At 42.6% G+C, this 27,550-nt stretch overlaps 1 protein-coding gene and 2 long non-coding RNA genes across 4 annotated transcripts; all 3 read right to left on the reverse strand.

Annotated features, from left to right (window-relative positions):
• Window positions 1-4,927: 4,927 nt before the first annotated feature.
• Window positions 4,928-12,149, reverse strand: LOC125722443 (uncharacterized). Of its 2 annotated transcripts, none has more exons than XR_007386383.1 (2): window positions 11,214-12,149; window positions 4,928-10,400 (listed from the first exon to the last, which is right to left on the reverse strand). It is a non-coding gene; the product is annotated as an uncharacterized LOC125722443 (long non-coding RNA). The 2 variants fall into 2 exon arrangements; XR_007386382.1 differs by having other exon boundaries at window positions 10,566-12,149.
• A 21-nt stretch (window positions 12,150-12,170) lies between these two features.
• Window positions 12,171-14,835, reverse strand: LOC125722442 (uncharacterized). Its single transcript, XR_007386381.1, has 4 exons — window positions 14,543-14,835; window positions 13,688-13,753; window positions 13,157-13,198; window positions 12,171-12,911 (listed from the first exon to the last, which is right to left on the reverse strand). It is a non-coding gene; the product is annotated as an uncharacterized LOC125722442 (long non-coding RNA).
• A 5,053-nt stretch (window positions 14,836-19,888) lies between these two features.
• On the reverse strand, window positions 19,889-24,206 carry LOC125722411 (uncharacterized). The gene is made up of 7 exons (XM_048998564.1): window positions 24,111-24,206; window positions 23,918-24,058; window positions 21,687-21,766; window positions 21,499-21,527; window positions 21,232-21,322; window positions 21,021-21,159; window positions 19,889-20,363 (listed from the first exon to the last, which is right to left on the reverse strand). The coding sequence occupies exons 1-7, from the start codon at window positions 24,204-24,206 to the stop codon at window positions 20,238-20,240; spliced, it is 702 nt and encodes a 233-aa protein (XP_048854521.1). The 3' UTR covers window positions 19,889-20,237.
• Between the last annotated feature and the right edge of the window lie 3,344 nt (window positions 24,207-27,550).

Below are 27,550 nucleotides of genomic sequence, written 5' to 3' on the forward strand. Positions count from 1 at the left end.
TCCTGGGCTCGGAAAGCAGAGCTCAGGGCAGAATTAATCATTATACGAAAACAAGGTATCACTGTGATACAACAACAGAAGAACATCACAAAGAATGCAAAAAATGGTATACTCAATTTGAGTAATATGGACCACCAAGCCCCGGTAGTGAACCAGGACATCCAATAGTCGTTCTGCGTCCTTGTGTCGGTGGTCATAGCAATTTGCAAGTCCTTCAGCCTTTGCATTGCCTTAGTCATGTTGGGTGAATGCACATTGTCAGGAATGTATGTACAACAGGTTTGGTTCAACAGCACGCACACTCCTCCTTGCGCTGCAGTGAGGAGATCTAGCGTCATGCGATTCTGTATCACCATTTGCCTGGTTATATCTAGTTCTTCATTTTGTTGTTGATCTATGATAACAGAGGCGTTCATGAAAAGACCTAGCCTATAGGCTAGGGTTTCAGTACGGAGTAGCAACTTTCCAACACCCACATTGGGAAAGAGGGAGAGCGTCACTTTCCCTCCTGTGGTCCAGAGTTTTTGGTCTACGGGGACATCTGTTCCCCACACACTGTCATGTGGTTCAACCGAGACGTGTCGTTTCTCACGCGAGTTCTGTTCTTGGGGTACTATTACAAACGTATGGTCTGATACAAAGATGGGTGTGCATACTCCGAACCAATTGGGCGGCAACACAAAATATGCTCTATTTCCGCATAGCCAGGCCACTCCTTGCACCCAGTAAGTACCATTGCTGGGGTCTGACAACCTGCTTGGGGCGCCTTCTCCTGAAATGAATATCTGATTACAATTTGTGGTGTTCCCCATAAGGCGAGTACCGTTCATTTGATTAAAACATATAGTGTGATTAAAAGTTGCTGGGTCGCGATTCATTAGAACAGAAAAGGGGAACGTAACATTGGTTTTTGTCACATTGTAATCTATCCAAAATAATCGGTCACATGTGCCATTGCGTAGGCCGGGAGCATATGTGTCTGTGTCATTTATCTTTATGCCAGAATGTTGATATCCGACCCCACCGAATGAAGAAGCACACTTAGCTTGTGATATGTTCATGGTAGCCCCATATAGGGTCGGTCCTTCGCTGTGGTGTGGCATGACAGAACAAACGTAGCAGTTAGTCAAATTCTTATTGGATACCACATCATATACATATCGATACCAATAGTTCCGTAGGAATGGATGGGTTTCGTCTCCTTTTATGCTAGTGAGGTGCACTCCGTCCGGAGTCCACCTTTTCTTCTCCTGCACCTCAGTGTCTGGTACCAGCCATAGAATCAACATTACCATAAGACAGAAAAGACTTCCCAATATTCCCTTAGCCCACCACGGACACCCTACCAGAGCCATCCTAAAGGAGTACAGTTCAGCTGTTTTCTTCACCGGGTTGAGACAACGAAAACCTATTGTTTCTTCGTGCCTTTGTAGCGGACTTCCACTGTTACTCCGCGAATGAGGCATCTGGTAAGGGTTGAATGAGCTTACAGTGGCTCTTGTGGATCCAGGAAGGTCTTTCCGCGATTTTCAAGGCTGTTGGTGTCGTCAGGAGGACTTGGTATGGCCCGTCCCACCGAGGTGAGGTCCAGTCTTTCCTTTGTAGTACTCTTATCAGCACCCAATCCCCAGGCTTCACCGTCTCCTGTAAAGTAGACACAGACGCTTCTGGCAGATTGCCAGGGTGCTGGGTGTTATTCTCATCCACAGTTTTACTAATGCTAAGCATTCTGGCCACGGTCTGCCTGTTTCTTCCATAGTTTTTCTCAATCTATTTTTTACTGTCCCGTTTGTTCTTTCCACCAAACCTGCACTTTGCGGATGATATGCACAGTGATTTTTTAATACAAAACCCAATGTTTGTGAGCATAAATCTAGCACCTTGTTCACAAAATGAGATCCGTTATCTGACCGTATTACTTCCGGTATTCCATATGTGGGGAAGAAATGGGACACCAGACACTTGGCCACTGTGACTGCATCACAGTGTTTTACTGGGTATATCTCCACCCACTTTGAAAAAGTGTCTATTATCACTAGGCAGTATTTCACTCCCTGTGACCATGTTAATTCCACAAAGTCCATATGTATTGCCTGAAACGGTTGTGTAGGGTTAGGGAATTGGCCTCGTTTGGGTCTTAGATTGCCCTGCGCATTATGTTTACAACATATAAGGCATGCTCTACAGTAGTTTTTTGCAAAATTGGAAAAATTTATAGTGTAAAAATGTTGTTGTATTATATGTACCATCCCTCCTGTTGAGACATGGGTTACCCCATGACTCACAACCGCGGCGGTTTTATACAGGCTGCGGGGTAAGATAGGTTTTCCGTCTAATTTGAATAGGTCTTTCTCTTGTGTGGCTCCTCGCGAAATCCACTTGTCTTTCTCTGACGTAGGAGCTTGTTGTTGTGCATCATATAGTACATCTTGTTCTATAAGGAATAACCCCTTCTCTGTTTTTTCTGGCATTTGCTGGGCTGCTGCCTTTGCGGCTTGGTCAGCAAACGCATTGCCTTTCGTTTCCTCTGAATTATCAGTCTGGTGTGCTTTGCATTTACATAACGCGAGTGTCTTTGGTTTTTGTACAACGTCTAACAATCGAAGTAGAAGTGCTGCGTGTGTCAAGGTTGTTCCTTGGGAGCTTTTAAATCCTCTATTTTTCCATACTGCTGCATAGTGGTGTACTGCAGAAAACACGTATTGACTGTCCGTATATATTGTAATTTGTTGCCCTTCATATATCTCGCAGGCTCTGATAACAGCGTATAATTCTGCTGCTTGGGCTGAGCATGTGGATGGTAAGGCTCCTGCCTCTATTACTTTGTCTTTAGTCACAACTGCGTATCCAACCTTATTTTCCCCGTATCTGTCTTTGGCTGCAGAGCCATCGACAAATAAGGTTATGGCGCTTGGAATTGGAGTTAGTGCAATATCAGCGCGAGGTTTTGTCTGTTCCTGTATTTCTGTTTTGCATACGCCACTATTTGATCTCCTCGGGCTACGAATGTTGCTTCTGGTTTAGTTTTTTTTAGCTTTCTGAGCGTGTTGGGCATACTCAACGGCTTGCTGCACTGTACCTGTGTTTTGATGGACCCAGTATTTATCAATATACTTCTTTATTTCAGGTTTTAACCCTGCTAGGAAAGCCCGTTTTAATTGTTGTTATTACACCCCGTTCTCGTCCTCCCCATGAGGAATCCCAGAGTTTGTCCTGAACAACGGGCGTACCCTGTCCAAGAAATCCTCTGGCTCTTCGCCTTCCTTTTGCTTACATTGGGCTATTCTCCCGTAATCAACTCGTCTTGTAAATGTTGTTTCTAGTCTCTGTCTCAAGTCGCCCAATGCTTGTTGTAATTGTGGGTCATCGTGACCGAGGGGCAAATTGTTTGCTCCTTGTCCAGTAAAGTCTCCAGCCACCCGGCCCCATTTATGATTAAGTAATTGTCTAAAACAGCGGAACAGCTCTCTTCCATTTAGGTGAAAACTGACCTGCAACTCAGTCATGGCGGACCAGAATTCAGGTACTCCATCCTCTATGGGTGGAATGCCTTTTAGGGCAGCAGCCCTATCTTCCGCTGTCCAGGGGCGGTATACTAATATTGTTGCTGGTGAGGCTTGGCCTCCTTCGCCAGGGGCTATACGGGGGTTTGCAACTTCTACCATGGGAGCAAGCAGTTCAGATTCATCCTCGGAATCCGAACGGTACCATTGTGTTTTTTTTATTCTCGGGATTTATTCGCATTCGTAAATGCGGGTCTGTCGCTCTCGTTTGGTGTGGCCTTGCACTCCCTCCTTCAGCTCCCCGCACAGCAGGAAGTGGGGGGTCTGGCATGTTATGCTATGGTGGGGGATGCTGTAGTACTGGTGGGCCGTCCGCTGGTGTCTGCGGGGGAGCAGACGGCGGTGTTTCCTCGTCTATGTTAACAAGGGCCGCTTGCAGCGTCTCCTTTTTCTTTTCCTGTTTCTTTTTTCTGGCTATATCACGGAGTTTGCTTTGTTCTAACCAAACATCGGATAAGACATATTCTCGTCTTTTCTGTACTTTGTCCTTGCCTGTACAGCGGCCGGACATCATTTCTAATTTCAATTCTGTCTGTAATCTCAGAATATTTTCTGTACTCAGGGTTCCTGAAAACCCATGCTTTTTCCGCCATTTTTGGTTGCTTATTATTCCTGCCCCCTCCTTATACCTTTCCATGAATTTCTCATCACCCGCTAATTCTACCTTGCTTTGACTTTGCCCCATTTTTTTTTTATATACAAAAAATAATAACCCCTAAGTGCAAGTCCCTGGCATGAGACCTCGGGAGGACACTGGCACGGCCTTCTACTGTCCTCTAAAGAGACAGCGGTGTCAGTTTTCAGGGGTGAAACCCGTCCTTTTTCCCTTGGTCACCAGTATGTTGTTGCACCTAGGTCGGGTGTATGGGGCCGCTGATGCCCTCTCACTCACACCCGCTTTCCCTGCTGCAGCGTCGTGCTTCTCACATGGTCCTTCCTTTATGACGAAGTGGTTCTAGTTCTTGTCCGGGGACCCGTCAGGCGCCAGCCCAGCCGTCCGGGAACAGTTCTAACCACCGGCCTGTGGCGAATTCACGTCGCAGGTCTTTCACTCACTCCCTATGAGCGAGACTGTCGACAGCTTTCGGTGTCGTTCGTCGGCGGACTGGTCGGCGCCCTCTGGTATCTCTCTCCGGATCCGGCTCGAAGGACCAATTTATGTTAGGAGAAAGCGCCGTAGCTTTCACTCCTACAATCTAGTTATGTTGGAGAAAGCGCCGTAGCTTTCACTCCTACAATCTAGTTATGTTGGAGAAAGCGCCGTAGCTTTCACTCCTACAATCTCCTGTGTGAGGAAGCGCCGCAGCTTACCACTCACACACTTCCACTTCTAGGACCCAGGAATAATCGAGACAGCACACGTCTTTCTGTTTTACTTGCGCAAGGGTGCCCACTTCAGGTGCAACAGACAGTATCTGCGCCTCTGTTGAGTGTCACACCGGACAGTCCCTTGGCTTCTTTATTTATAGGGTAGGGGAGGGGTTACATGGGTCTTGTCTTTAAACTAGTCAATGCTGTGTGAGGCCTCCGTGAAACAGGGTTAATACAAAGCATTACATATCTCAAGGTGGGCCCCCTGCTATGTTGACAGAATCTGTTTCCTTTCTCAAGGTCTCTTATTCCTGCGTCACAATCTGGTAGGCCCCTGTGAGGACATCTTGTCTGCAACCCTTTCTGGGCCATGGGTTAGTTGTTAAGGGTTGCACGTACACATATAGGAGGATAATAATATGATAAAATACACAGATACACTCTAACAATGTCTGAACCAGTAAACACTGTGTTCTCCTGCACAGCTCCCAGTCTCTATCGTACACTGCAGACTCACAGAGTCTGTGTCAGACACAGTGTCAGACACAGGCTGCTGTACCACAGTCTTGCTGTTGGAGTCTTTACCTGAAAAGCAAAATGTTGATGATGACAGCGCTTTGAGAGTCACAATGGAAAACACAGATCCTGAAAAATATTTCTTGCCGATTTTAGAAATATTTTGGAATGGATGTCATGTTGTTCTATCCATCCATAAAATAAGTAACTTCTTGGAGAATAGTTGACATTCTTGTCTCTTTTTGTTGTATAACTATTTATTAGTATATATTCAGTAACACTTTACATTAACTGCACCTACATTATACATTTACAATGCATTCATATAACATTCATAATCACCATGTAATTCGTATACCTTAATATCCTAACATACCTTAACAGCTTTAATATACATTGATAACATTATATGATAACAAAGATTATATTATAACTGTAACACTGGCCCAAGAAGTGGAACGGAGATCTAGATTTGCACGCAGCCAGAAGTTTTATTGGCAGCACTAGTACGTAGCAATGAAAGGGGCTAAGCGAGGAGAATGGTCGAGGGGCAGAAGCATGTGTCCGAAGCCGAAAGAGGAACAAACACGGGACACGACAACACAGGGAAAGAGTACCAGGAGAAGCCGGTCTCAGCGGGGCAAGAGGTTCAGGTTCGGGAACGGGTCTGGGAAGAGGAAGAGGAACAGACAAGGTAAGTACACTGGGCGGACGGAACAGGTAGGAAGCAACGGGTAGACGATAGACAATAGATTGCTCGGTATGGCTCAATAGCATGGCTCAATACTTCGCAATGTCCTGATGGAGCTCAGTGCTTAAATCCATTCCGTCATTAAGCGTTCTACGGAGCACCTGGCTGGTCCCGCCCATGTGGGCGTGATCGAGACGGGCTATTCGGTGGGTTCCGCCTGCATGGGCATGACAATAACAAACATTATATGATAAGAACAAACATTATAATTGTATAATCATATGTTTCATGTTAGTGCATGAAGGTAGATGAATTTAATTAATTTCAATGTAAAGAAATGAAGTGTGTAAAGTGTATTTTATATTTTCATGACTATCAATATCCCTCTGGCTTATGTTGACCATTTTGTTTGTCTATTTTTTAAACATTAAATAAGAAGTGTGCACCGCAAAAGGAATTACTTGGTTTCATGCGGTTTCTACTATTTATTTTCTTGTGTGTTGAAAGGAAAGTTTTTCCTTTCTACCATAGCACTACAGCAAAAAGCAAGACATCATGGCAAATGCAATTATGCTTTATTCAAATAAACATGATTACATTTATTATTATATTACAGTTGATTAGCATAATATCTTCAAAGGTTTCATGATTTAATCTGCAATCGTCTGGCCTGAAATCTTTTCCTGCTACACTGAAAACTCTCTCAGCCTGTGCAGAGAAAGCTGCAGCCAAAGGGTTGGCATCCTCTGATAAACATGGTTGGCTCAGGTATCGGTGACATTATGTGAAGCTTTCATGGCAGGAATAGGCACTAGTTTGACTTTTGATGCAGGAAAAGTGTTTGGGACGTTTCTTAGGTTAGAAACTGCAGTCACTGCAGCCAACACTGACTTTTAAGGAGAGACACTCAGCTCTTCCTATGAGCAGATCCACCATGGTGCACAAAATGACAGTATAATTATTGTTTTAGGTGACACTTCAAATGTTGCATTATTTCATTCTGAATAAAATTATAATAGTGATACACAACAATGTTAATGTGCTTATGTGTAATTCATATTTAAATATTTGGCTGTATAGCTAAAAGCTATATTGTAGCTATATGTACTGTATGTATATGAATTTATTTGAATTCAAATACGTATTCATTCTGCTTCCTTAAATTCAAAAATGAATTGTAATTCTGCATCCTGTTTTCAACAGTGATTCAACTTTATTTCAGATGAACAAAATTAATTGAAATTTAAGGTCCATTCTCAAACCAGTTCTGAATGGTGCATATCCGACTCTTATATTATAGCATGTCTTTCTGAGACAATATACAATGACTGTTGAGTTAAAAAATTTTAAGAATATATTTTCTTTGTCGCCTAAGACTTTTACGCAGTAATATATATATCAACTCAAAACTGAAATGTAAACATTTTCCTTTAATTTATTTGAAAGAGGCTGCAATGTGTAACATTTTTCCAAATCTGAAGATTCCATATGGCTGAAGATTTCTGACAGCAAGCAAAATGTAACAAACTGTGAAATAATGTGATGCAGCGCATGTTCATGTATAAATGTAACAAACTGTATAATGATGTGATGCAGTGCATGTTCATGTATAAATGTAACATCAGGAGGGGTCCAACACATAACTGTATACACATAACTAAATCCACTTCACACAAGTAAGATGATACTTAATGCCTCCTATTAATTTGTATTCTTGTATACTTATTTTTACATATTTCAGCTATTTATGCGTGTAATAATAATAAAAAGTTTATAATTCTAATTGGAAAGCTTTTATAAATGTTTTTGTTTAATGCTGTATATAGAAAAACATTCAAGGACCAATGCTCGCAATCTACATCAACTATGTTGGTTAATTTTATATTGACACAGAGCTCAACTGTCAAAAATGTTTGTCAAAGGACAATATTATTGACACTTTAATAAAGCAAATATGAAAATAGTTGGAATCTCATTTATCTGTGATTATGACAAAGGTTCCATTTCCAAATGCGATTTCATTATAGAACAGAGCAGCGCAATAATACACTGCAGAATCTGACGGCTCCACGTTAGAAATAGTGAGGTTAAAACTCCCCTCTGCATTCAGTAAGGAGTAACGTTTTATGTTTTTATATTCCTTGTAAAATTCACCAGGTACGTAGAGAAGTGCTTTCGCCATGAGCTGGGGCTTCTGACCAGCAGCTTGCTAAAACCAAACTGCAAAAGAAATATCTTCTGGACGGAAGCATGTCAGGGTCACACTGTCTCCATGCTGGACCCTCATCAGGTAGCTGGGCTGAACAACATCCACAGCCAGTGAAGTGTCTGGAAAAAGAGAGAAACACAAATGAATAAACAAACAAACAAATAAATAAATATCATAATAATAATCAGAATACCTATTACATATGATGAAGATTAAATGGCCAAATACTTATTACACTAATCACATCGTACAGGATATATAAAAATCCCCCCAAAATATGATTTAATAGTATAGAACCCTACTAATGAAAATGAGAAGACCAAAGAGTCTGAACATCTTTGCGGTTCCACTGTTTAGAATAAACTGCTCTGCTGCTAAGTGAGAGATCATGGTCGTGGTCGGGATGAAAGGGCAGGAAACAGAGAGGAACAAGACACACATCAGGCTGATCTGATTGGCTGTTCACATGGGAACTTACGTAATAGTGAAAAAGCATCCTAATGTGCACTTATGTATTTGTACATAAGAAAAAACAGAAAGAATAAAATATAAGAAAAAAAGGAATCTTTTCTAATGTCTTACCTGCCTCTGCAGGCATCTGCTGTAATGTCCTCACATGCTGCATTCATGTCAGACAGCAGGGCCATCTGAGCATGTGGCTAGCGATCGTAAGCCTTCTAACTCCATGCTGAGCAGAGCCCCTCGATCGGGTTAAGGAATGGGGAGTAGGGGTCCATGATGTTCTTTCATTGTCAGAAATTGCACCACTGTACTGTGCCCAGTCAATACATGCTTGGCAAATTAAGGTTCATGAGATGCACCTATGTAATATTACAAAAAAATCTTGAGGAAATGCAGAGTTCTGGAGGAGATTCTCATACTGTAGATGATGGCATGTGTTTATGTGCCATACTGAAGAAACTGTACAAATTGCTAGACATAAAACACAGGACTGGCAACTTTCAGCAGAAAATAGATGGTACGTTTTAACACCTTGATAAAAAACTTAAAATCCATAGTATGTGGGACAACCTTACAGAACCTTTAGTAGTCATTGTTCAGAACATTAACACGGATTAAAAACAATTACTATGAAAGTGCATTATTCAGTTAAGTTGTCCTTTTGTGAAGAGAAAAACTGTCTTTGAAAAAGCGAAACAATAGAACTAAGCTGCTGCGTTGGCGCCCCCTCGTGGTGAATTGAGGATAGTTCTGTCTGAACCAGCTCAGCAGGAGATTTGGTGTCAGCTGTCGTGACAAACTTCCTGCTTAGTGAAGGAATCTAGCGGTTTGAAGGGCAGACATAAATAAATAGACGGTATGTACTTTTGATATATTGAGAGTCAGCCGAGACACATTTGGGGATGGCAAGAGGTTCAATATTTATTAACTTATCAGCTCCGGGAACAACGCACAAACACTCAACTTCCCTCTCTTGCCTTCTTCTACTTCCCTCCAACTATATGCTACTACTGCCATCTAATGGTTGAATCCAAGCTACTACAGTATTGCACAACATGCAACCCCGGAGGATGGTAGAGACACAGAAGGCAACGTACTGTACGGGGTTTATTGTTGGGAACACGCAAACAGGACTGGAATCAGCAAGTACAATCGAGTCCAAAAGCCAGTTCTACAGGTGGCATGCGAGACGCAGGACAAGTACAAGGGAGAGGTCCGGGTGGATCAGGATGGGATGGGATGGGATGGCAGCAAAGCAGGCAGATGGACCGGATCGGGGTAGACAGGAGGAAGACCGCCCTGTACTTCTTATGAAAACCCTCAACAGTACCTTGCATATAATGCAGCGCCAAGCAGAACTAAACAGGGAGTTGACGTAACTCAGGTGTGGCTGCTGCCGCTGCATTCTCCCGAGGGGGGCGTGACAATACAATGAATAATGAACATCTTTAAATCGGTAAAATACGATTTACGGATATATCATTATTCGTACGCCATAATTATTTAGAAATTTGACCGACATTTTCTGACCAATAATTGTACATTTTGCTCGATTAACCCTCTCTTACCTGATAATTTCAAGTGCGCTCTCATCTCCACTGCTGTCAGTGTATAATTCTCCTCAAGTCCCTCGGCCACGTCGCGCGAGCTGGAGGCATGTTTGGCGAGTCAGATTATCATGAGAAGGAAGAGATACATTGTGTTGTTCATATGTCATTGAAGAGACCTTGTTTCATGAACAATGAACTTTTATTTAACCATCAACATCTTCCATGCAAACCCACAACCTGCTCTGTGCCGTCGGTCTCCCTACCCCTTGTCTTTACCTCCTCCCAACCCTCCAGGTCTCTCTGCTGGTCACCAAAGGTACTGCACTACATATCAACACATCCCCCTTTCTTTAAAGCAGAGAACAAACATGCCTTAACATACCAAAATATTATATTGGCATTGTCAACGTCAGTATTCCCATTTTCATCATATCATTACTGTTTTTTTTTTTACATTTCACAATGCTTTCAAATAACACAAAACTCTTTAAAAAAAAATAAACGCCCTAATTTTCACACCCTGCCAGCTAACAGCTCGTTCTAAGGCAATAACCGACACCATTGCTGCCTTTATTTGTAAAAATATCCAGCCTTACGGTGTAATAGATAACTGCTCCACATCTTGGAGCTGAGGTATCACATACCACATAGGAAGTTTTTCACCAGGAAATGAATCCCTGTTCTGTATGACAAAGTGAGACCGATAGCTGAGTGCCTAAAGAGCCGCAGTAACATATGATGTGATAGTCACTGCACACTACATAAAAGTCTTTATTCCTGAGCATGTGTTACTGCATTACCGAAACTGAATGTTTGGTGTACAAAACGGAGACGGGTTTTTTTTCTTCAATGAAGTTGATTGTAATGAAAGTTTTTATCCGTGTTTTGTTGCAATGTCTTAGCAAGTTCACCTCTTTTTCCGTCCATGGAATTTTCAATGTGGTGATGTAATCCATCTAGCAAGTTCAAATTGCCCAGCTGTCTTGGCCGCTTTTGGGACAGGTGTGCACCACAAAGTTGTTGGTGAAAGTGATTACAGTTGATCTTTTTCTGCGGAGAGGAGATGCTTGAACAGGGTCAGTCAGAAATGCCCTTTATTGACATGTTCTTTAGGGTGCTTGTGGCAAGTGCTACAAGATGACCGACCTTGAAAGTGGTGACACCTTTGCTGTGATGGTCATACCTCCACATTCCTGGGGACTGGAGGAGGTATGTGGTATGGATTGTGCTTAATGTCATCCCTCTTTGCAGTTTATCTGCATTTCCCTGTTACAGTACTTGATGAGATGGTGTGTTTGATATTTCACTCAGGTGTGTCAAGAAGTGGAAATTTTGAAAAAAACCACGGCACAAGAACGTTGTGGGCTTCTCCCATTCTTTTGAAGACGATCTGTTCATGTATATTTTCATGGAGTTGTGCAGTAGGCAGGTGAGTCCCTGACTTTTATAGACGTCTTACTAAGGCAAAGACTTTGTGATGGATCAGGCTGCCCCTGTTTCTCCCTGCCCAGACACTTGGTGACATCCTGAAAGCTCGCGGGACTCTGATTGACCCCGAAGTCCGCTATTACATTCAACAGCTGATATCGGGGATAAAACACATCTACCGGCAATATTATGTCCATAGGGAAATCTAGTTCGATATGTGTACATGCACTCACGCTTTACTCAATTCTCTGTTTAATAATGCTGGCATTTCACATGGCATTGCGAGTGTAGCTCGTCTGGATTTCTGTGTAGTGTTCATTTATCAATTTGGTAAAGTCTGCAGTTTGGCAAAGTATTTGAGTCTATCCTTAATGCAAATTTGTTTGTCTTTCAGAAAACTTATTTGTCAGTGACAAAATGAAACTGAAAATTGGGGATTTTGGACTGGCGGTCAAGCTGGAGCCGAGGGAGAAGTAGGTGTTTTTTGCAGAATTCCTGGCTAAGCTTTCAAATTTGTTTATACAGCAAGCTAAAGCACATGTGCGCTTAACGTTTTCCATTTGTGTGTGTTGTAGAAAAGTGTGTGGTACTCCATGTTACATGGCTCCAGAAGTGTGGAAACGAGACGGCCATGGAACGGAAGCAGAAGTCTGGGCACTGGGCTGTGTCATGTACGTATACCCTATCAACCCTCCTCCCGGCCAAAGATCAGCATGGCTAATAAAATCTGTCTAACATTTTAAGAAGACATGCGTCTAACATACATAAATATGTTTTTTTTTTCTACTTGAAATAGAAAAGAAAAATGAATACTGGCACACAGTTGAGAGGAATTGCTCTTTTGGAAGCACAGCATTTTTATGTCAAATGTGAAAGACCTCAAACACCTTTGCTGCCTTTCTTACTACAGGTACCAGCTTCTGGTTGGGGAAATCCCATTCGATCACGACGATCGCTGTGAAATGATAAAGAACATCAAAGAAGCTAAATTTATTCTACCCCAGAACCTCGGTATTGAAGCTGGGAAACTGATGGGCAAAATATTTCAAATCGACCCACGGGATCGCCCGTCACCGCAGAATATCCGTGGCCACAAGTTCTTCACAAAGGTTGGTCCACTTGCAAACTGGTGGGATGTGGATGATTAGCTGGTCTGCTGAGGTCACTGGTATTTACCCTTCCTATAAAATTACAGTAACAAAAGATGGATGGATGGATGGATGGATGGATGTATGGGATTGGTTTGCTTAACTGATGCATGTTAAACCAACACCCTAGGGTTTCACTCCAAAGGCACTGCCAGCTAGTAGCTGTGATAAAGCGCCGCAGCTTAAAGCAGTAAATCGATTTGTGAAGATTTTCAACTGGTTCATGCACCTGCTACAAGCTGTAGAGGAAGTACTGAGTAAGTGCAGTGAAGCCCTACCATTGAGTACCTCCCCCAACTTCCTGTTCACGCCAGTTCCAGCTTTATGGATAGGGATGAAAAATGGAAAGACATACACAGAAAATAAAATGCACAACCAAACATAAAATACACATTAACTGAATCTGTGAGCTTCAGTTTTATACCCTTAGTTTCTCTGATTAAAACTAGATTTAAATTCCTCTTTAACCAATTTACCCTATTTTAGGTTTAGTTACTGTATGTTTAGACTTTCATAGCTAAATTTAGAATCAATAACCAATTATGTCAAGATTAAATTGTAATTGGCCGTAGATTAGACTTAGGGATGTTTTTAGATTTAGGTTCACCAGTTCCAATATGTTTTTTGATTACCCTTCTTAGTCCAACTCCACTCAGGTGAAGAAAGGGTAAGTATATAACAACTTAAATGAAATACAAATTAGTTACGTAAACTGCATAAAACAATTTAACAGTCCTACCACAAATCCGGTAGTTAAATGAATATGAGTTGTCAACACAAGAATCGGTTTAGTTCCTTGGGTGACTCACCATCGACATCCAACGATATTCGAATGCAGCTCCAGGAAGTTTAGGTTCCCGCTAAAAGGACCTGACCTGCGTAAGCAAACAGGTATTATAATACACTACAATATTTACTATATCAGTCACTCTGTCTAATCATTACAGTTATAATTAATCAAATATATGACACTATATCAAAGAAAATACTTTTACACATAATGTCCTTTTTTTTGGAGGGGGTGGATCAGGGGGGAGGGATTTTTTTTTTTATTTGATTGATTGTTTGAACTTTCAAATATGTAAGAAAATACATATTTGAAAATACATACCGAAGAGAGCAGACCTACTTAGTACGCCTCCTCAGTTCTTCCAGTTTGTTGCGTTTCAAATATATTAAATGTAAGAAAGTACAAGAATGTAAATTCCTTGATCCATGTGCATCTCATAAATGCCTTCCTAACCATGGATTTGGATACTGATGTTTCATTCGTGAATATAAAAATGATACTATTTGAAACCAATATTCTGTTTGTCATTTCCATTCTAAATGAACAACCAAGATTTTAAAATATATATCTAGAAAGAACGTGTATTAAAACATGTTGAAACACGAGGAATTTACAAAATGCAAATCTACAAACAAGTACGAGAACCAATTTTTTTTTTTAAGTGGGCTAATCAACAAATAACCTTTCTTTAACAGGTACTCCGGAGAGATAAGTATTAGTTACCTTTCTTTTACAGCATAAAGAATTGTACATTCACTTCAATACCGAAATGTATTGAATTATATAATACACTCAAAATACACATATTTCTAAACCAAATTACTAAATTGTGCCTCTTTACTGCACACACGTTTAGCGAATAAGGAAAATGTACCTCTGGTCAAAATGTGCTCACGCGGCTGCTCCGTGCCTCATGGGTGACTAGTAGCAGGAAAAAACGTTCAGCCATCACAACCAATGTTGTCTCGCTCTCTGAATATTTCTTTAATATTTCGGTGTATCTCCAAAAGAAAAAACCTTTTGCTCTTTGTAATACAGCTTGTTCACCGTCTAAGAAAACTACGTGACTACATTTTTTCAGGCAACCTGGAAAAACCGGAATATTCCTGTTCTTCACTTATGAGAGGGCGTGGCTTCACTCAAGCCAATTGAGTTTAACCTCTTAAATCCCAGATGGTTTTAACTACACTATTTTTCTGCATAAAACGCATGTTACATATTCAACTGTGTCTTTCTCATCTCTTTAGTGTTGTGTCTGTCTTTATTTGAAAAATGTGCATCGTTAATGTGTTTGGCACTCTCCTAAACGTCAATAACCAGAGACAGACAAATGGGAGTAAAAGACAAACAAAAAAAGTATCAAAATGACAGTGTTGCATTTTTTTAACACAGAAAGAGTCATTTCAGCTTTACTGCCACCTATGAGTTAATGGCTGCCAGTGTTTGTGTTAAAAGTGTCTGCAAATAAGTTTAACTCCGGTATCTTACTGAAAACGCGCCGCCTTCTTGCCTGCTGTCATTCCGCTAAGATATAGGCGACTCTGGTAAGTAACAGGTAAAGTTGTCGTTTAAAGTAATGCAAATGTGCATTGCCGGTTAGTAATTGTTTTACTATATCACGTTACGTCATTTATAGTTGTAGTACAGTGCATTCTGAATCCATCCTAACTAGCCATCTAGCTCATGTGAACATGAAGCAGTACCGCCTTCCAGCTTGGTTTTGCAGAGGGGTTGGTTGCAAATGCAAACAATCCCTTAATGTCCGTGTGTTGTGTTCAGATGTGAAAATAAAAGATAACTGTCAAATTCACTGTTTATGTCCTATTATACAAGATAGCACTGTAAAATAATTTGCTATGCATATGGATGCCCTGCATTGGTGCTGGGATCCAGCGGGCCCCAACGGAAATCTCGCGGGAGCGGGCGGCTAAAAATAGACAGCGGATCCCAAGATTATTGGCAGGATGGAGAATGTAACTGATGTAATTTATTTTGTGTTATATATTCGTGTTTGTTCTGAGCCATTGTATTAAGTTGTGATGTTCAGCTAGTTTGAATGTATTTCTTTGAAATTGGGTTCAGGGTTATCTTTTGTTTTTAAGCTGATCTTGTTTGTTTATAATGATATTTAAACATTTGTTGTATCAATTTGGTTATTGTTTTTTTTAATAACTGCAGATATTTGCACATTTGATTAGTTTTTGGGCTCAGTTTACATTTTTTCGTGATTTTTTGTTGAATTTGTTTTATTTATTCAGTTCTTGTTCTGCTGGAATAAGAATTGAATGCATATAAACTTATTTAATCATACAGTATATCCGTTAATGGATCTGCGGGTGCGGGCGGGATTGGACAGAAATATTGCGGGGGCGGGTGGGAGTGACAGAGACAGCCTGTGAGAGCGGGTTAAAAAAAAAACAGTCCTGCGCAGGGCTTTAACACTAGCGTTTGTTTTTAGTTCTTGATGCCCCCAGTCGGTAGCCCATGTATGTAAATATGTGGGTAGGATAACGGTTAAACCCCCCGATTCCCATGCAGCATTTGATCACAATTGATTGCATTCATGCTGGGAGGAGTCATCCTGTCTTAGCAGAGTCTCTGCTGAAGCTGTGTGTCAGCTTATTCTCCAGGTCTGACTAGTTTTTGTGTCGCTCCCCACACTTCTGTCACAGTAGATAGTCCTGACTCCCATGCGGCTTAATTAATGAAGCGGCTCTTTCCTTGCATCTAATAAATGTAGCAGCTATTTACTTGCATCTCTCACAGAAGCAGATGCTCCCTTACATTTGATCTACTACAGTTTTTTATAAGGTGTTTCCTTTGCTTTTGTCAGCCCTAATTCCCAAGTTTCTTTTGCAGTTTTTCCTGATATCTCTGCCACAGCTTCAGCTTCATTTTTTGCAGCCTCTCCTACACTGTCTGCTCTGGCTGCATCTTTGGCTCCTTCAACCTCCCTCCTATAGCTCCTGCTGCAGCCAAAGCCCCCACAGCTACACCCACTATTCCTACTACTGCTCCTACACCTAATGCCCCAACCGCCTCAGCTTCTGCAGCTGCTGCCCCAAATGCCCCAGCTCACTCTCTCTTTCTCGTCTCTTGATCTCAGACTCCTCTGCTTTCTCTCCCCTCTCCTCCATCTCTTCTTTTGTCTTTTTTCACCTCCATCGCTATAGCGTCTGCTATTACCTGGAGTGATTTATTTGTGTAATGACAGGGAATCCTTATTCCCTGGCCTGCTATGTAGTTCAATGGGTTGTTTGAGCAGCTTAAAAGTTGACACCCTTCCAGTCATGGAAGAAGGCTGGACTTTGGTCTGTCTCACCTCTTTGTTTTAGGGTTTTATTTTATCCTTGACTTTTGGTGTATCCTGCTTGTGTCTTGTTTTTTCTGTGATAGCATAACATGGCACAGGCAAGGAAAAGAGTATAAAGTCTATATTCCTAGTATTTCGGTTTTGATTTTTTGTCAAGTGAAAGTCTTTATGACCATATATATGTGTGAGTAATTTGGTGATTATTGGTGGCTGTTTTGGTAATATGATGAAGACTGATGAAGTACCAGTACAGACTCTGTTTTGGAAAGGGGGGGGGGGGGGGGTTAATTGACGGAGACTGCTACATTCACTCACCTGGAGATAATGAGACTGAGGATTTAATGGGAATTCTGTCTTTTATCACGTGTGTATCTTCCTGGTCAGGATTGCGATGTTGATTGCTGTGTAGACTTTCTTATTGGTGCCGTGCTGTGATGAGCTGGAATGATTTATTGCTTTGAGAGCGTAACCTAACTTATTTCACATGTGCTGTGCTGTTTTATCAGACGCCCTTAGTGTATGCGGGGTAATTGTGTGCTGCGAGGCATCCAACGTGAGCCCATTGATTAATGAAATAATTGAATAATAAAGTATTGTTATCGCCTCAGTTTCCCTGATTCTGAGTGGAGTATTCTGACCTACTGGACAAGACCGGGGTATAATTAAAGGTGGTGGCAGCTTAACCTGTTGTTTACTGAGGTTTAAATATCGCCCTCTAGTGGCAAGGAAAATCTATTACAGTACATTAAGTCACTTTAAGCCTTTTCCTTATAACATTTACATTTACAGTATTTGGCAGACACCCTTAGCCAGAGTGACTTACATAAGTGCTTCAAGATGCTGCGATGAATTTTTCCGATACTAGCTCAATAAGGACCCAAGCTATGAATACCATCTATCCGAACACTGTTAAGAAAGTGCAACAATTTTTTTTTTTTTTGTACATATACACACACACACTAGCATTTTATATTTTTTTTGTCAAGTGAAAGTATTTATGACCAGATATGTGTGTAAGAATTTTGGTGTCGCTATTTTGGTACATTAGACCACATTAACCCTTTTCACATTAAGCGTTTTAGAATGTCCCCAAATAAGATGACGGAACAGAAAGTGGAAATGCTGCTGCTTTGAAAAAGTGTACTGCTTAGAAAAATTTAAATAATTCCGTTACATAAAATGCACAGAAGGCTCGTGCATGTGAACAGGAACCTTCATTCCCAATAACATGTGAAACAGCGACCCTGAAGTCACACATTACGATGGTCACAAAATACGATGCAACACCTGTAAGGAGCTACCCAGCTCCGCCTGGACCCTTTGGAAATGCCAGACGGCGTTTTGGCCAGAGCGCACCGCGTACATTCTTTGTTGCTCTCCGATTTTCGTTCTGCTTCATATACGTATCTGCTGCTCAGCGGTCGCCCATCTTCTCGGCACGAGCGGGGTGACGCTGCTACACCCCCTGCTGACCGAGACAAGCCAAGAAATATGAGCGCAGGACCAGTGTCACCGACAGAGCGGTATCACCACCATCCTGCGTAAAATGTCAACGTAGATAATGTGAGAATCCTCAGCACTACAGCTAAATATACGTTGGGACCTCATTCAGACCGTGCATGTGATATACACGTATGCTATACTTACACACTCAGTTTTCTGGCACAGAAAGGGAGGCAGGACGCCAGGAAACAGGAAAATGCAGGGTTTAATTAAAGCGAAAAGGAATGAACAAGCAGCAAACACATATTGACAATATAATGACTAGTCTGGGGAAACAAACTGAAACGGGAACTAAATACATTGAACTAATGACAGGAATGAACATGTGGAATCCACACGCTGATGAGGGGGCGTGGCCACATGGGAGGATCCGATGAGTGGGGAATGATACTTTCCCTCACAAAACGAATATGAAATTCTCTATTCTACTTTAAACAGGTGTCAGCTGAGGCCCAGCACTGTTTCAAAGTAAGAGATTTTTGTTGATCGTTTAATGATTAACAGTACTATAGTGCTTTTGAATACCAGTGATTGTTATGGCATCTGCTGCCAGGAAGGGTCTCAAGGCACTGGGTCCAGTGTATAACCACCCCTTTTCTTCCAAATATAACCTTTTTCTGTTGCTGTGCTGTATTTGGTGCCAGTTAATCTTTGTCAAGAAGATACACACACTGGCCACACAGTTGCAGCACATTTGTCTGCTGTACCCTCATGACCCTGGGGGCGGCATGGTGGTGCAGTGGTTAGCACTGTCGCCTCCCACCTCTGGGACCCAGGTTCGAGTCTCCGCCTGGGTTACATGTGTGTGGAGTTTGCATGTTCTCCCCATGTTGTCGTGGGGTTTCCTCCAGGTACTCCGGTTTCCCCCCACAGTCCAAAAACATGCTGAGGCTAATTGGAGTTACTAAATTGCCCGTAGGTGTGTATGTGTGAGTGAATGGTGTGTGAGTGTGCCCTGCGATGGGCTGGGCCCCCATCCTGGGTTGTTCCCTGCCTTGTGCCCATTGATTCCGGGATAGGCTCTGGACCCCCTGCGACCCAGTAAGAAAAGCAGTTTGGAAAATGGATGGATGGATGTACAAATGAATTAAATTATTTTGGAAAATGAACAACAGAGAATGAAAAGGTATTATCTGCATTTTACTGTGGTGGCTAGTGAACATGCGCTCATAGCCATGTGATCAAATCTGGCCAAACCTGGCAGCTTCCCATGATTGTCAATCAGATCTGAATCTGCTGCTCTGGATGATAACAGGCCAGAGGATCTTTAGCCAGAGTCATTTTGCATTTATGGTTGATCTATGCAGGGACCAAGTGAGTTCAATGCAATGCAAAAACATGAACATTACATTTTAAGAGCCATATAGACATTCAAAATGATGATCTTTAAGGCTGCAAGCCATTATCACTGAAACATCACTGCGCTTTTCAGTGAGTTGTGGCTCCTTTGCTCAGTGCCGAGATGGAGGGGGGCACTCAGGAGCACCTTGATGGGAGAACTTCAGGACTGGGGCTCCACAGGCTGACCCCAAAGGGCCCTGCTGTCCCTCAGAGCCGGGAAATGCTGAACGTGGCCCCTGCTCTCAGTCCATGAGCTGGGCACACACAGCATATGTCGCGTGAAACATACATGTACATAAACACACATGTGGTGTTAAACACTTATGTGCATAAACATACACGTCATGTTAAACATACATATAAGCTCCTAAATATTCTGATATTATGACAGCTGATATTTGGAGAGGCAATCTCACCTCCTCTGTCCATGAAGTCCTGCGCTCTGACTGGGAGGCTCACTCTGAATTTCAGTTTGGGCTGGATATTTCTCCCCACAGGCAACAGCCTGCAGGGCCCAGAGAGGAGGCAGTGCCACCAACTGGCAAAACAGAGGTATGGCAGAGATGAAAGGTGCATCAAATCTTACAGCAGTCCTGACCAGTCGTGAAGGTCATTAAATATTAAGTGTGTATTTCTCAGAAACTGGAATGGAAATTTCACTTGAACTGCTTAATTACACAGGTATCGCACAGGCTGGGGCGGTGTTATAAATGTTAGGGAAACACACACACAGAGACACACATAGATATCAATACATTTGTATTCATATCTTTATGGGGACTCATTTCTATTGGCAAAACCCTAATCCTAACTATGACAACCTTAACCCCTACCCAGCCCTAACCTTAACCATAAGTAATACGGGACTTTTGGTATTTTAGTTCATCAATTGCATGGACAGACTTTTTATAACATTGAGTTTTCCATTGTGGGAACTGGAAAAATGTCCTCACAAGGTCAAAGTAACAGGTTTTCTCTCTCTCTCTCTCTCTCTCTCTCACACACACACACACACAGTCTACTTAAAAGCTGAACTTACCTGTTAAATTACATTGGGACAGCTGACAGAATATTGATATTCTCAGAAACAGCACCTTAATCATTCTAGTAAAATGTCAAACAGTTTGGTGTCTGGGTGCTATGTGACCCAGATCATAACTGTAATACTCCTGTGTCCTGACATGCAGACACTCACAGCACGGCATCTGTGCAGGGGGCTGATGACAGCCATTGGCAGCTGATGATGGACACACTGCAGGCTGCAGAGAGCAGCTCGCCCACACAGCGATGGATCCGAGCAGCAGCTGGTGGCGTGTGCGGTGCCCGATATGAACCTGCACATGCAGCAGACACTTTTACAACATGTGGTTAGAGGTGAGACAACACAGATCACAGGCGTATCAAACCTTTGCAGTTCGTCCAGTTTGTGCAGCACTGTTGCGCCCCCTGTTGCTTGGAGGACTGGATGCGGTTGAGTAATGCTCCCTTTTCCACTCTCTGGTGCATATGTTAAGTATTGGTTAGGGGTCTGGTCGCAGTAACACAGGTAGGAAACTGAGTCAACTTTTTTTTTATTTGAACTAATAGGTGTTAGTGAAACGCATGACGTAATATGCTACTGGAAAAACATTGATAAAGCAGATAAAACAACAGCGGCAAATGGACACACTCACTGCAGTCTTCTGTTTTCTTGCATGACCTCCTGCAGCAAGAGGACCCCTCTGTCGGAGGGTCAGTTTCAACCTTCCCTAGCAGCTCACTGCTGCCATCTACAGGTGGGAAGAGTCTTTAATGAATTAATTTATATAACAATCAATTCAGCTGCACAGTTTCACAAAAAAAATAAAAAATTTAAACATACAGCAGGCAGAAACGGGTACAGAAGATCTTCTGGCCGATTCTTCCACTGAGGAAAGATGTTGTCGAAGCAGCATGTTCTCCCTGCGCAGCAAACAGCAGTAAATAGTGGCATTACTCGTGATTTGTGTATTCAGATACCATCCTTCACCCCAAAATCTGCCGATATTATACTTTGCCTTTTTTTTTTCGAGTGAATAACAAAATAAAATAAATCACATAAGCAGGTTCAGCTAAGCTCATAATGACCGATCCCAGGAACCAAACCTGAGCAGTTGCCAACACACCGCGGAGCCAATTTAGACTCACCAGTCAACCTATCCTGCACGCTTTTGGATTGTGGGAGGAAACTGGAGCCCCTGGCAAAAACCCCCACGCACATGGGGAGAGTGTGCAAACTCCACACAGAGAGGACCCAGGACCAAACCCAGAACCTTCTTCTTGTGAGGCAGAAGCACTAACCACCATGCTGCCCACGATCATTACATCGCATGTACAGTAATAATGCTGAGAGTTGCTTCTCCTTAATTACACTGCAGAGACGTAAACTGTGCCTTATTGGCCCTTAAGCTCATAATCTCTCGATTTTCCTTTGAGAAGAGGCTTGGTCAGGCACCTGACAACTTGTTGCAACAGTCTCCTACAGTATGTATTCCATACCTATTATATCAGCCATTAATGCCACATACGAGTAGAATTCTGCATACACTGTTATGGTCCATATAAATAACTAGATAATTTTCAATAATTAAAAATAAGAACCATATAGTATATAGTGTTGGCATGGTGGCCTCCCATTTCCAGGTATACAGGCCACTCGAACCCCAGCCATGTTCTGTGTGTGTGTGTGCCTCTGTGCCTGTCTGTATAGACTTTGCATGTCATGAATACATCACATTAGAGATGGATTTATACCAAAATTTTGACTTTGATACTGATACCAGCTTTGGGATCTTTCTATTAAAATTAAATCAATAATGTAAAATATTCCCATTTAAAAGTTATGTTGCCTTGAAATAAACAGGTTGATTTATCAATTGGGGTGGCATGGTGGTGCAGTGGTTAGCACTCTTGCCTCACACCTCTGGGACCTGGGTTCGAGTCTCCGCCTGGGTCACATGTGTGTGGAGTTTGCATGTTTTACCCATGGTGTCGTGGGGTTTCCTCCGGGTACTCTGGTTTCCCCGCATGGTCCAAAAACATGCTGAGGCTAATTGGAGTTGCTAAATTGCCCGTAGGAATGCATGTGAGAGTGAGTGTGCCCTGCAATGGGCTGGCCCCCCATCCCGGGTTGTTACCTGCCTCGTGCCCATTGCTTCCGGGATAGGCTCCGGATCCCCCGCGACCCAGTAGGATAAGTTTGGGAAATGGATGGATAGATGGATATACAGACAAATTAAGTAGGTTTTTACATATATAATGACAGCATGCAGTTTTTAAAAGATAGCAAAATTCTTCTTGTGTGCATCCATCCATCACTTTTGTTATTCACAATGTTCAGAGATCGCATTGTGAGGGCAACTTATGCTCCTCCCTCCACTCAAAGTCAGCTATTTGTGAAATAAGAGACAGAACATTTGAATTCACAGCTTGTCTTTTTGCTCCTTTCTCCACCTTGAAGCCCCTTTCTGGGTTAATTTGGTGATTTGCATATCTTTTCAAGCATGTAAATGCACTGTCACAAAAATAGCACTTAAATGCTGCAAACTTGACATCTCAAAATGTTGAAAGAACAGTTGCTCATTACAATGAACTTACTTTGACATTGAGACATTGACATTCATGATCATGAAATAAAAAGCTTGCTGTCAGAGGTAGGGGAAGAAGATGTGTAATTGTATTTCAGACAGCTGTACAATTTTAAAATAGTGTCTATAGCAATGTTTACATATTCTTTAGTGTCAGGTTCGCCGCGGGCGCTGGGGAGCGGGTGATCGCTTAGGCAGGCAGAGGGAGCACCTGCTCGGGAGCCGCGGGCAGAGGGAGCGCCTGCTCGGGCTGCGCTGGAGCCGCGGGCAGAGGAGGCGGCGGCTCGAGCTTCGTAGCAGGGCTGGTCCACCTCTGGGAGCCTTGTATGGCCGGCTCGTCCATTACCCTCCAATAAAGTCCCTGGAGGGTGAAGTATCGATTCGCGAGGGCCGCGTGCGTAACTGGAACCACCAGCGGAGGCGCAGCGGTTGCAGCTGGCAGAGGAGAAGGGAGTGCCTCGGGCTGGGCGGCTGCAGGCGGCGGGACCTCCAGGTCCCGCACAGGAGAGACGGGCGTGGCCCCTTTAAGGGTGCAGGGCACCCGCGGGATAGCGTCCCGCACCACTCTGGCCCCTCTATTAGCCAGCCTCTCGGGCCGGAAGTAATACCGCTCGAGGGGTGGCTGCAGCTCCTCGGTGACCGGCTCCCGTTCATGGAGCAGGAGGAGTTCCTCCTCCTACTTGCTCCCAAAGCCTGACGAGAGAGGAAGCTCCCAGGCTGATCGTCGGCTCATCGGGTCTCCTTCTCCTCTGCTTTCTCTTCTTGTGGTCCGTCATTCTGTAAGGATCGCTGGTTAACGGGTGCGGCGAACAGGTAGACAGACGGGCAGGAAACAGGCAAGGCAGGCAGGCAGGATACGGGGAAAAACGGGGATTTATTTCGGTAACGGGGACTTGGAAACATCTGACGCAGACTAACATCAGTGACAGACCAGGAACCAATGCAAGACACGGACTGAAATACACAAGGCTGGGCAAACATAATCAGACACAGCTGGGTACGATCAGGGAAGCACACGTGGATAATCAGGGGGCGTGGCACACATGAGGATCGTACGAGCTGGGCGTGACAACTTAGTAAGTCTTGTCAGTTCTCCTTATGAGATATTCAGCTCGTGCGTTTTTGAAAAGCTTGATATTATATTAATGTTTGGATGAAGAAATAATTCACTGTAAAAATAAATGTTTTCAATCCAATATCAGATTGTGGCTTCAGAGTTTAAGGAAAACCTGGACAAAGCTGTTGAAAGATGTGAGAACCTCCTGATACTAGCTGGATGTCTGCAAAGCATCACTGTCAGCAATAAAAACGAACTGGTGCAAGACATCATTAATTGGTTTGTCCTTCAGCACAAGGACACACTTTGAAAGGTGTGTTCATCATTATGTATTATCCATGTTCAAAGTTTTTAGGCCATTCAAAATTAGTGTTTTTTTTCCCTATTTTATAGGTTCCAGGATGGTCTTTGTTGCCGTGGACTACTGGATGCTATCCAGAGCCATCCAGGCGTATTCAGAACAGTATTTACAAAGATCAACGAAAAGCTTGAGAGTATTGAACAGCTGTTTACAGAACAAAGGTCTGAGCGAGGGAGCGACACATACGAAAATGAAGCCATCTGCCATTGGAGAGACTATCTCTTGGATGCTAAGAGTAAGTATTCCTCAACCACAATTAGAACCAAACTTAGAAGGATGTGGAATTCTAAAGAATGATAATTCTTCATAAAATCAGCACTCTATCCATCCATCCATCCATTTTCCAAACCGCTTATCCTACTGGATCGCGGGGGGCCCGGAGCCTATCCCGGAAACAATGGGCACGAGGCAGGGAACAACCCAGGATGGGGGGCCAGCCCATCGCAGGGCACACTCACACACCATTCACTCACACATGCACACCTATCGGTAATTTAGCAACTCCAATTAGCCTCAGCATGTTTTTGGACTGTGGGGGGAAACCCCACGACAACATGGGGAGAACATGCAAACTCCACATACATGTGACCCAGGCGGGGACTCGAACCCGGGTCCTATGGAATATTATTTAGTACTATATAACGTAGAATACAAGTATTATGATATTATTAAAAAGTATGCCAAATATCCATGATGTAATCATTACAATATAAACATTATAATGTAATCAACACAATGTAATCAACTGAGTATGTATTTGCACCTTTTGTTAGTCTGAGATTCTGTTAGCTACATTATGTTAGTCCTGAATCTATGAATATTCACTTTTATTAGCGTATATTTTATCACTATGTTAAAGGACAAATATATTATCAACCTTTTAGTTAGACAATGTGTAAAAGGCTGAAACTGCCTAGGTTTACTACTGAAGGAAGGGATTCGCCTGAGTTCACGGCTGAGTATTTTTAAAAAACCAAGTGGAGCTGCTCACGCCACCATTATGTTCAGCCGAGAGACCAAACGGTAAAAGAAATGATGGACAAACTTATCACCTAGGGGTGTGGATTTAAGGGAATAAACAATTATTGTGAATGGCTGAAGGAATGATGATGCTTAAGTGACGAGATATTGTTAAATGATAAGAACTTATAAAAATTTGTGTAAAACAGTACTGGACACACTTTTACGTGTCTAGCCTTGGTTGTAACTTCATTGTTGCAATAAAGACTGAATTCTGGATACTGCACAAGCGGACCTCTGACTTCTGATTTGGCGGAGAAGGAGAAATAACCACGACAGTCCCAGAGGTGTGAGGCGACAGTGCTAACCACTGCACCACCATGCCGCCCCCTATCAGCACTCTAACCACATATATTTAAGTACCATTCAGCCTTATTTACTTTATACATGAAGCCTGGCAAAAGCAGCCAGCCTTTACGGACACTGGAGGACATCCTTATTTTTGCCACCGGAAGTGACAGCATTCCAGCTCTTGGCTGTAACCCTGCACCTACACTTGATTTTCTTCATCATTCTTCAAGGTTCCCTCAAGCCAGCACTTGTTCAAACATCTTAAAAATATCATGCCATGCCTCATATGAAGATTTCAAATGCGACATGGACTTTGGAATTAAGAATTCGCCTGGTTTTGGAATGGCTTGTTTACGCGTAGTTGATGTTGCATTGTATGAAATTTTTACAGTTTAAAGCCCAGCAGTATTCTTCACTAACACTACTGGTTCACAGATTCAAGAAAGTTTTTAATAACTGAGGCTTTGTTATTGGTGCCAGCTTTTAGATACATGATTTTTCTGCTGTATCCACCAATTCTGTCACGCCCGGCTCGTCCGCTCCTCGTGTGTGCCACGCCCCCTCATTATCCACGTGTGCTTCCCTGATCTTGCCCAGCTGTGTCGCCCAGTCCCGTCTATTTCAGTCCATGTCTTGTCCGTCATGGATGTTAGTCGATGTCAGATGTTTCCTGGTCCCTGTACCGTGAATAAATTCCCGTTTTTCCCCGTATTCCGTCTGCTTGCCTGCTTCCTGCCCGTCTGCCTGCCCGTGCGATCACCCCCTTCACCGGCGATCACAACAAATTCCTCCTTGGATTATAATCCTCCACCTATTAAAAAATAAAGAAATCATTTAATATATATATATTTTATATTAATTTTGTAACTATATTAAGATGATCTGGTCAAATTGAAGCAGCAGTTTGATTTTCCGTAATAGAAATGTTCATAATATTTATGTAAATTGTTTATTACTAACTTGATTAACTTGTGATTGCCATCAATGTGCCAGAGTGCCCATGGCGATGGTACACTATAGCCTCCTCACTTGATGGTGTTAATTGTCAGGCCCCTTAAGAAAACACCAATGGGATTGACAGCCCTCATAACTTCCCTTAGCCTCTTTTTCTGCACCCTAAATTTTGAAAGACATAAAAAAGATGAATTGGTAATTCAAATTACTACAGACAGTAGTGAATGTACAGTATGTGCTGCAGTTACCTGCATACGTTCTGAGGCAAGCAAATATATATATATTTATAAAAAACTAAATTTGTTGTTTGATTATAGACAAATATGGTTGATGCTTAAGATTTATCTAAAACTTACCTCACTCCCATACTGCAAAGAAACCCTGACACGTTATTGTAGCCTGAATCTGGAAACTCTGTGATCACATTTGTCACCAGG

This window comes from Brienomyrus brachyistius, unplaced genomic scaffold (genome assembly GCF_023856365.1).
Source record: "Brienomyrus brachyistius isolate T26 unplaced genomic scaffold, BBRACH_0.4 scaffold38, whole genome shotgun sequence".
Lineage (NCBI taxonomy): Eukaryota > Metazoa > Chordata > Actinopteri > Osteoglossiformes > Mormyridae > Brienomyrus > Brienomyrus brachyistius.